Raw genomic sequence first — 10,706 nt, 5'->3', positions numbered from 1 at the left:
GCAGCAATGCTGATGGATGTGATGGATGTGGTCAGAAATGCTGTCTCCATTCCCTAGAAACATCCCTGACAGAGCATGTGTGAGTGTCTTACAGAAAATGAGCTCTGGTCTCAGCCAAGATGATTTGCTGAAGCCCCAGGTCCTGCAAAGTGAACAGCGTTTCCACTTCCTTGCACACCTCTAAGCCCAGAAATTGCACCCCTTGTTAGGATGTTTTTTCATGCAAACTTCTGAGCAGCTTGAATGAAAGATGATCTAAATATATATATGTGTGTGTGTATATACATATATATATGAAAAGGGGAATGTCTGTTGAATCCTACAGACTTTAGTGTGATTTATGTGCCATTTCTTACAGCTGTTGGAAGGTGTATAACCAAACTGCTTTCCAGAAACAAAACATCTTTGTTGGAAATGATGTGAAAACATACTTTTGAGTGAAGCACAGAGAATTTCTGAGATGCTGTTGAATTATTTTGGCTCCGTTTAGTATTTCTACATCTTAAAATCCACCATAGATCAGAAGGGCCCCAGAAGTCTCCCAGGGGGGTTTTCCTCTCTACTCCTCAGCATGACATCCCAGTCTTCACTGAGAGCCCTCGAATGGAGGAGACCACATCACTTCTCCAATTTCCATATAAATCAGGCCCTTGCCAGTGACAGCACTGCACACCAGCATCCTGCTGTGCTGGGGTGAGGGTGGCTGGTCCAGACTGGAAAGCAGTTTGACAGTCATCGATTCCAGATGTTGCAGAGAGCTTCAGACCTGTGAGATCCCACTTAGCCTTGTTTCTGGCAAAGTTCAATGTGATGGATGTACATATATCTTATTTTATTGCTCTGTTTTCTTTACAACTATGGAAGGACTTGCTCTCAAAGCAAAGTACACATTGTTTACGTAGCGTGAGCTCTCGTTGGGCTGGAAACATGGGATTTTAATTGCGTTTTATGAATGTTTTTTGCAGACTCGTTTGCAAGCTGGACAAGGATATGGAAATACACTCAACTGCGTTCTCACTGTGTACAGAAACGAGTCTGTAAGTACTTTATCATCCTTGAAATGTGCTGGTAGAAAGTGCAAGTTGATAAATAGATAAATACATAAAGCAATTATACAAAATCACTGTTGACACCAGCAGTTATATGAAGACCAATAAAGCTGGTGCAATTGAGCCTGCAAATCCCAACAGAATTCTCTTGCATAACTCTAAGGTAACCCTCTTCATTACTCCTATAGGGAAAAGACAGATCCCTGTCATGGAATAATCAGTGTCTCCACATGGTGTTACATCCACAGAAGCTCTTTTGCCTGATCCTGCTGGCAGAGGTCTCCTGGATGGATTTGCTGACTTTGGTGAAGCCAGGACAGAAGCTGTCCATAAGAAAGACTTTTACACGTTCCTGTGCTTTCACCATATCCTGTATTCTGCACAATCTTTATAAGTCTTTAGCAGCATGAATTAATTTCCTTTGCTCAGCATGTGCAAACAGTTGGTTCCAGGAGACATCTGCGACTTGGATTTGCATTTCATCCCTGCCTATGGCAGGGGGTTGGAACAAGATGGTCTTCAAGGTCCCTTCCAACCCAAACCATTCTGCGATTCTATGATTTCTGGCCTGATAGGCAAGTCAGGGTTTACACTGCTCAGTCCTGCTCACTCTCCTAACCCCTGCTCCCTTCCCTGGGTAGGTGGCTGGCTTCTTCAAGGGCATGTCCTTCCCACTGGCCAGCGTTGGAATCAACAGCTCCGTGGTGTTCGGCGTCTTCAGCAACACACAACGACTCCTCAGCCAACTGCGCCACGGAGACCCAGCCAGGACACCATCACTTACTGACATGGCTCTGGCCAGCATGGTGGCAGGGTTTGTCTCTGTGGTCATTGGCACTCCTGTGGAGCTGGTAAAGATAAGGCTACAGATGCAAACACAGCCATACGTCAAAGGTAGGAAGGAAGAGTTTCTTCTTCCTTTCTCTGCCAGTCCTTGGGGCATACATAGAGCTTTAGGATAACTTTGCTTCAAGGCTCTGCTGCTTTGTGCTGCCACAGTTGGCTAAAAGTGCCTCCTTTTGCCTCAGGATGGACCCCATCCTGCTCAGCTCGAGGGGAGGGTTTTTAGCTTTTTTGGCATTTGCAGCCAATTGGGATCTATAAAGAACATGAAGCAGATCTGGTCAGGACTGGGAGCTGCAGGGACTGTGAGTCCCTGGGCTATCAGGTCCCCTGGAGATCCCATGAGCAGCACTGTGGCTACCAGTGGCAACACCAGCTGCCCATCTCCACCTGCATGCTCAGTCCAACATATGTTTGCCTGTAAACCCCTCTCTGTTATTCCACCCTTCCTCTGTTCAAAAGCAAAAGTTTTCCATGTACATTTGCAAACCACTTTGGAGCAGGGTGAAAGGATGGGTCAGGAGGGGACACTGGCAGTGTGGCAGTGGGTGGCTGTACCCTGTCCACAAGCTGCAGACAGAAAGAGCTTCTCTTCCTCTAGACAGCTGAATTCCATTGCAGGCTGCCAGCATGGAGCAAACCCCACCAGAGCACATGCAGAGCTGAAGGAAGAGGTGAAACAGCTTCAGAGCTAACAGCTTGGATTTTAGCATTTCACTTCTTATGATTACAGACCTGGTGTTTAACTGTGACATTGACATTTTTGTGTTGTTTCCATAAAATAATATTCTGTCCATTTTTAAAGCCTCCATGCAGCTTAGCAACCTGATGCCCTTAACAAAAGCAACTTGGTCTGCATGGGAAAGGCCAGACTCTGAAGATGTCAAGACTTTCAGAGATGCAACTTGCTACCAGATGTGGTTAAAGTCCATGAAAATTTGGCACAATGCCTTAAACTCATTTGGAAATTGCACTGGGCACATACCTATGGGGAAGCATGCCATGCATCTAAGAAAAATCTGTCCTGAAGTGTCTAAACATCTTTTGAAAATGGATCTAAGTACTCTTTCTTAAAACTTTTCCCATGCAACATGTTGATCCCAGCAGAAAAACACTGGATGGCAGCAATTTCTGATCGATGGCAGTGGGCTTTGGAGAGGAGTTCTGCAGGAATATATTTATTCTAACAGTTGTTTCTTTTTTTTTTCAGCAAAGGTTAAACTAAAGCCCACAGCTCCTGGATTTCCTGTATACCGTGGCCCATTTCACTGCTTTAGGACAGTTCTACAAAAAGAGGGGATAGCAGGAATATACCGAGGCACAGGAGCAATGCTTCTGAGAGATGTTCCTGGTTACCTCTTCTATTTCGTCCCTTACACAATTTTCTGTGACTGGATGACTCCTGAGGGATGTGTTTCTCCTAGTCCCTCCTCTGTCTGGCTGGCAGGGGGTGTAGCAGGTAAGCACCTTTATTTCCTCACAACACTGGCAAAACAAGGACAGGAAAGTTCCCAGAGCAGATTACAGGGGTGATTCAAGGGCTACCACATCCTCCTGATCACAGGAGAGGACATGGGATCGAACGACCTTCCTCCCCCAGGGCCAGGTCCCCTGGCACCACAGCTGCACTTTATGACTTGACAAACTTTATGGAAGTCATGTTATCAGACCTTCATCAAGCTCAATGTCAGCAAAGAGGAAAACAGCCAGCACCTTCATCTCCCTGTACACCTCATGGCAACCTGCCTATCACATTGCCAGTGATACACAGCAGCCAAGATGCCTCCAGAAGAGGACTTCAACCTGTTGGCTGCCCACCAGGAGGGCGTACACCTACCTGCACCTAGCAGGAGCCAAGTTGACTGTTATCCATAATCTCTTTTTTTCCATCTGCACACCTGCCAGTAAGACTGGCATTTGTATCCCCTAGCATATGAAACTTCACCCCTACACCCACTCCCCATTTCCTGGCCATTTCTAAATTGCAGATCCATAAAGGCAAGTCAGTTCTTACCTCAGGTAATGCTAACAAATGCCTTCTCTATTTCTCCTCAAATAAAGAGGCCCCTGGCCCATCTGGACAGCGTCTCTAGTGTGCCCCACCACTCACACAGGTCCAAACAAACTCTTGTCTGTCCAACTGGGCCATGGATGGCTCAGCTCAAACTTTGTTTTACAACAGACTCTTTTATTCTGAATTAGTTCCAAGTGGCAGCTCACACTCTTCCCACATCATATCCATGCTCCACCAGAAGCAGAGCAGATGTATTTACCTGGGGGAGTCCCTCCTGAGCTGTTTGCACCTGATTAGCAGCATAACCTCCAAAATATCAATGCTTCTTCCAGAAATGGGAACTTAGCTCCCAGAAATACTGTTTCTGTGCCTAAGCAGGGTGAATGGGCTGAAAAGAAATTCGCATGAATATGATGTGGTAGATGAGAGGTGAATTTCTGAGTTCACTGGCCTGCAGCCAAGGAAATATAGAGAAGAAATTATTCAAGTCCTTCTGCACTTTTCTAGGAGCCATTTCCTGGGCAACAGCTACTCCAATGGATGTGGTGAAAAGTCGACTTCAGGCAGATGGAGTTTATTTAAACAAGTACAAAGGGACCCTTGACTGCATCTTGCAGAGCTACCAGAACGAGGGCTTAAAAGTAAGTGACATTTGAAGTAAAATCTGGATATTAGGCATTTAATTCTCATTAGAAAATACACTGGCTGTTACAAACCTATCTGCAGGGTTGAGAGACAGCTAAAGTCAGTTACTGCCAAATTAGGCAGTAGGTAATTATAGTGCAGACTCTTTCCAAATCTAAATAGTGAGAGTAATAATGCACCTTACACAATGCAGAAATGAATGACTGGGGGTCACACTCTGCTGGTGTAATTAACTTCAAATAATACTTCATGTCAGTGCACTTCACTGTAAATATGATTTGATTTGTCATAAATCAGAGGCAGAAGATCTTACTTCTGTGATTGCTGCTACAAAATGCAGAGGTCAAATGTATCCCATTGACTCCAGTGTCAATGAACCAATTCTGGTGGGACCATGCTGGCACCCTGGGTGCATCTGGCCACCTTGCACGATGCTTTGGTAGAACTGTTGTCGTGTTTTGTACTGCCCACCCTCATTTTGCACCAAGATAGAGTTGATTGAAAATGTTCTTAAGTCAGAATTGCTTTGGTTTCAAACGTGAAGAAGGGCTGTGTGGCAAAAAAAATCTTATCTCCTTTGTCTGACTTTGCTAGCATAATAAAAGATACTTGCTCTACTTGCAAACTTTGCCTCAGTTAAATGTGAATGGCAGAGAGCAAGGGTTTGCAGCTTTATTGCCTTGCCAAGGCATGGTTACAAGAAGTGACATCTGATACTGAAATAAATATGTATTTGTCATCAAAACATCATGCAGGCTTTTAGCTCCAAAGTGTTAATTTTCACATTCTGAGGGAAAACTAACAAGTCACAAAACAGAAAAATAACCTGCAAAATCCCTAGTCAGTGTGATTTCAATATTTGCCAACATGCCACTATGTTATGGCAGCTGTCACTGGAGCCTGTGGTCTGGTTCAGTTTCTGCCACTGAGTGAAGAAAGTCACATCGATGTGAAGCACAAGCATCTGGAGAGATGCTAAGGATGTGCTTGGATGGTCAGAGGAGGGGCAGACTGCCCAGGTTCTATGCTACCTGCCTTGTGCATTCCATTTGCCATGCACTTTCACAGTAAAACATAGGGTGGCTGAAAAGGGAATTTCCATGTGTCTTCCCTTCTCTCTCCATCCTCGTCCTCACCCTCTACTCTCCATGTCCTGCCTGAATATTAGCAACTAATTCAGGTGCTTAGGGGCTTTGTTTGAGGTCCAAACTGCTTGCAGTTTTTCTACCAAGGTGCCCACACCAAAGTCAGCAATAGGATTGAGTAAAAGTTGGTGGCAAGACTGGATCCTGCTCTCATAAGGAAAATCTTTTTAAATACTGGGAGACACTCAACTGACAAACAGCAAATCCAGGACTGGATGTTTTCATTCTGGGACAAAGGAAAGAATTGCCTGATGTACACAAAGAGATGTGAACATAGCCATCGTCTTTCTCCACAGCTGGACATGTTCATTCTGATGAGAAAAATTTATGCCTCTGGACTTTTCATCCTAAATCTTCATTATTATTTAACTTGGCTCTCTTGTGTTGCTTTCAGGATAATGCAAGAAATTTAATTTCCTCCCAGAAAATTCTCCTTCCTAACAAAATAAAACATCCCAATAAATCAAGTAATGTCCTAAATATCCCAATATTGCAGTTTCACACTGCAAACTCCATCCTAAGCCATGTGAACATATTTGGATTCTGTCTCATATAAGTCAGCACTATGCTCTGGATTTAGTGGATACAACATACGACGGTGTTTAGTAGAGCTCGTAGTTTCAGGGGAAATACTGGTTAGACACTTAAATCTGTGGGTTTCTGGTCCTGGAGCCAAGATCTTCCATGATTTCTTACAGTAGCTGTGGGAACTTTGCCATTGTAAATCATGGAAAGGGGTTTGATTGCTGATGTTCCTTTTCATGTCTATTCTGTACTTGTGGTGTTTAGATTAGTGACCATGGTGATTAGCCTGGATGGTTAATGCAGTGATTTTGTGAGAAACAGGTCAGCAGAGATACTCCTTGCAACCATCATTTTGTGGCCAGGTTCACCCCAAAGTGAGCAGTTTGTGCACACACCAGGGAACAGTGTTGTAGTGAGGGTGGTTCAAAGGGAGACAAATCAAGGTCAGCAGCCAGGAGTGAGAAGAGCCCTCTTCACCTTCCAAAAGCACTTTACTATTCAAGCACTTAAAAGCCACAGGGTCTTTCACTCTTGTACATGCCAGCATCTTTTAAAAAGACATATTTTGAGCAGAATGAGGAAATTTGGTTGCAGGTATTGATTATCTTAATGAAATAAAGTTCTGGCTTATGTACGGATATCAAGGCTTGACCTTACGAACCTACAGTGAAAATACCAGCTTCTATCACATGTTTTTGCCAAAGGTGGTGGTGAGAGCTAGTTCTCAGCAAGGTACAGAGTAAGTCTAGTTTTCTGTTGATTGAGAAATTCCTTCTGTGCTCAAAGGTGAAACCTGAAAACTAGTTCACATGGCACAGTGCCCACATCGGCTGGGCTGGCTCACAGCCACATCACTCCCTCTCCTCTTGCCAAATGTCTTCTGTGCCCATCGACCCAGCCCCATGCATCTGAGTATTTCCTGCACAAAAGCAACAGCCGCCTTGTACCCGAGGTTTGCATGATCCCCACATGCTTATGCATGCAAAGGAAGGCCATGCTGGACAAGGCTTGGAGCAACCTGATCTAGTGGAAGATGTCCCTGTCCGTGGCAGAGGGTTGGAACAACAAGGGCTTTATGGTAGGTCCCTTCCAACCCAAACCATTCTATGATTCTGTTGTTCTATGACTACAGATAGGTAGGACAACACTAGAGGGTGTTTTAGATTTCCTGCTTTCTGTTCTATGCCAATGGCATGATGTGATAGATGTCTATTTGGCAACGAGGGCAGATGTTGTTGTAATTCATGTTTGGATAGCCAGAAGCAAGACTATGGGTGCAGGCACTGTAAAACCATTGACAGTGGATAAATTGTAGGTTTGCAAGATAAGGGAAGGACTAATGACAGAATATGCGGCTGCACGAGAAAAGATACATGTATCAAGAACCCCAGAAGAAGACTACATGGCTGCACCCCATGACCACCAGAGAAGGGCAGACAACTCCCTAGCAACAGCAAGTGCATGCAGAGTGAAGCTTATATCGGGGAATAAAACTGGGGGAGGGCAGATTTCTCGGAAACGGGATAAGGGTGTCTAAAAGAGGGAGCTAAAAATCAGCAAGGGGTGCTGACTCCCTGGCCGCCCAGTGCTGCTTTGCTTGCTACTCTCAATAAACCTACCAATTCAATTACAAATTGGCTCTGTTGATTTTTAACACATGAGATTATGTTTTTACATTTTACCTCTTGTAGCTCTTGCTGGTAGGTAAGGACAGGGTTCGTAGGGAGCATGGAGCACAATGATACCAAAACAGTGAATTTTGCCATTGCATTTCCATTCTCCAGTGCAGACTCAGCTAAGACCAGCAGTGAGAGCAGATCTTCCCAGGAACCCAAGATTTGGTTTTTCAGAATCCCACCATGACTTCATTCACTGTTTTCTTCCTCATCTTAAAATAGCCAGTGTATTCCTATGCTCTAACCTTTCTCCATCCCCAACAGGTCTTTTTTAGGGGCATCACGGTCAATACAGTGCGAGGATTCCCAACGAGTTCAGCCATGTTTCTTGGCTATGAACTTTCCCTCAAAGCAATGAAAAGAGACCAAACTGAGACCAATCCCTAACTTCCAGGTCAGCATGTAAAGACCCTCTAGCTTTAATGAAATTGCAGAATTAATATTTGAATGAAATAGAGTTGCAATTGTGTAGATCCTCTGAAAGTCAGAGAACTTACATGGGTAGCTACACCTGAGTAGCCAAACACTTTTCAGATTTGGGTCTGTGGGATTCAGAGCAGACAACAGATGTGCTGATGGATTTTAATTTCAGTCCAGATCTCCTGGAGCTTCACTGCAATCTGTTCTGATTGTTGTGATTGTTTTGATTAATATCAATCAGAAATTAATATTTGAAAGGAGATTATTCTCTAACAGTTTATAAGTTCTGAAACATCATTCTCACTAAAGTCCCTGCACAGTATCCTTTCCTCCTTGATCCATCCACAAAGACCTAAAATTAAGCCCTTTCAAAGTGTGTTGACTATGAACTCACCGTTTCACCTGTTTAACCTAGGGTTGCATAAAGGAGCAGCATTAAAAATATCTGACTAAAGAAACTTTTTTAGCAGTTAAGTACTCAAGATTATTCTTGTCAGTCTTTGCTGTTTTCTGCAGTACTTCATAAACCTCCTTCTTTCTTATTTCAAAAGTGTGGCCAAGAAGACCAGAAAGTCTCCTACTTTCCTGAGCCAAATCAGCAGTGTGGTGTTGGAGAGGGCTCAGCCGTTCTGACCGAAGACTCTCATCCTGCACCTACAGCATCTGCTTTTTCTTCTGCCATGGACTTAGTCCCTGGAGGACTCCAAAACCAGCACCAGCTCAATTAAATCCAAAGACCGTTTTCTTATAAAATCTTCAGCTCTGTTGATTAAGAGCACCTTAATAATTCCCGTGGTGGTGGTGGTCTTTTTCACCAATGACATTTTTCCTATTGAACCAACTTACTTCACTTTCCCAAGGGATGTACCCAAACCCAGCCCACCTGACATTACCAGGGGAGGGTCTTTTATACAACACTGCTCACCTCTTTTGTGAACAAGGAGAGGAGGAGATGTGATGGGTGCACAGGTGCTTTTTCTGTAGGAAGGTCTGAATTCCTACCAAACCTAGCTTGCTTTCAGGTTCAAAGAAATGGATAACTCCTCCCATACAAACACATACTTGTGTTTTGCATCACAGAACTCTCCAGTTTGCCACAATTTGACACATTATAATGAAAAAATGTGAAGGGCTGCAACAACTTCAGTCTGTTATCCAAGGTATAAATTAAATTGGGAAACAGGAGGATGTTAAATTCGGAGACTAAGCTGTTCCGTTTCTCCAGAAAAAAATTAAACAAGTGTGCATTTCATATAGAAGGCTGCCAATTAATTTACACAGCTTGCCTGGTGTCACCCTCCAGGCACCTGCTAGAGGTATCTTGTTAGACCTTCTGAGCTTCCTGACCCCACGAGTCACCTTGCTAACTGCCAAATCCTGCAGACATCACTTTGCAGCCTTGAAAATCAGCACCAAAAAGAAGCCTCATCACCAAAAGAAGCCTCTTCAACACACAGAACAGCTTCAGACCTCAAGCTTTTTTGCTAAAATCCCAGTGAGACCACTGGGGCAGACTCAGGTTTCTCTTAGGTCTACCTCAGCCTTTCAATTATTTCAAGATCTTTTACATCACGATTATTTCTGTTTATGTTGTTAATTACCTCCATGACTTATTTTCTAAGCAAACTCCAAGAAGAACCAGCTTTCCTGGGACAAGAGGACTCTGGTGGCACTGGCAGGAAAGGCAGAGGGGTAAGTGGCTCACATGCAGAAGGACACATGGCATGGGAGAAAAATCTAGGATATCTAGATGCAATTTACTTTTGTGTTAACTGCAAATGTAGGAATTCTCAAATGAGAGGTTTTGATCTTGGATTTGTAAATGGAGTTAAGGGCCCTCAGAAGCAGAAAAGCATACAAATGTTGATATCAGACTGAAAACTTGCAATGCAAAAATCCAAAGGATATCTACTCTACATTGGCTTAGGACTATGTTTTGAGGCATATGGAAATTTAATTTCTATCTGTCTTTATCAATAATGCAGTGTCAATACAGGGGCCCTAATTACAGAATCATAGAATCAACCAGGTTGGAAAAGACCTCCAAGATCATCAAGTCCAACCTTATCATGGTTACTAGACCATGGCACTAAGTGCCACATCCAGTCTCAGCTTAAAAACCTCCAGGGATGGTGAATCCACCACCTCCCTGGGCAGCACATTCTAATGCCTGATCACTCTCTCTGTAAAAAATCTCATCCTAATATCCAACTTAAACCTCCCCTGGCAGAGCTTGAGTCTGTGCCCTCTTGTCCTGAACAGGGGCACAGCTCCCAGAGAGCATTGTGCGAGCAAGAGTCGAGCAAAGGCTTATGGGAGCTTTGAGCATATAACTAAGAAGTAGGCCTCAAGAGTTTAGCTCCTCAGCATTAGAAGTTATTTTTGCAGC

The 10,706-nt window shown here is 43.9% G+C and overlaps 1 protein-coding gene across 1 annotated transcript in view; it reads left to right on the top strand.

Annotated features, from left to right (window-relative positions):
• SLC25A48 (solute carrier family 25, member 48) overlaps positions 1-8,284 on the top strand; it is a 13,021-nt gene extending 4,737 nt beyond the window's left edge. Inside the window, exons 3-7 of the mRNA XM_009079373.1 lie at positions 966-1,037; positions 1,691-1,943; positions 3,103-3,351; positions 4,414-4,547; positions 8,162-8,284. Of these exons, the coding sequence (XP_009077621.1) occupies positions 966-1,037; positions 1,691-1,943; positions 3,103-3,351; positions 4,414-4,547; positions 8,162-8,284 (831 nt within the window). The remainder of the gene's footprint in view (positions 1-965; positions 1,038-1,690; positions 1,944-3,102; positions 3,352-4,413; positions 4,548-8,161) is intronic.
• The last annotated feature ends 2,422 nt before the right edge of the window (positions 8,285-10,706 follow it).

Source organism: Acanthisitta chloris, unplaced genomic scaffold (assembly GCF_000695815.1).
Source record: "Acanthisitta chloris isolate BGI_N310 unplaced genomic scaffold, ASM69581v1 scaffold19147, whole genome shotgun sequence".
NCBI lineage: Eukaryota > Metazoa > Chordata > Aves > Passeriformes > Acanthisittidae > Acanthisitta > Acanthisitta chloris.
The sequence above is the reverse complement of the archived record's forward strand: the minus strand, read 5'-3'. Positions and strand labels throughout refer to the sequence as shown.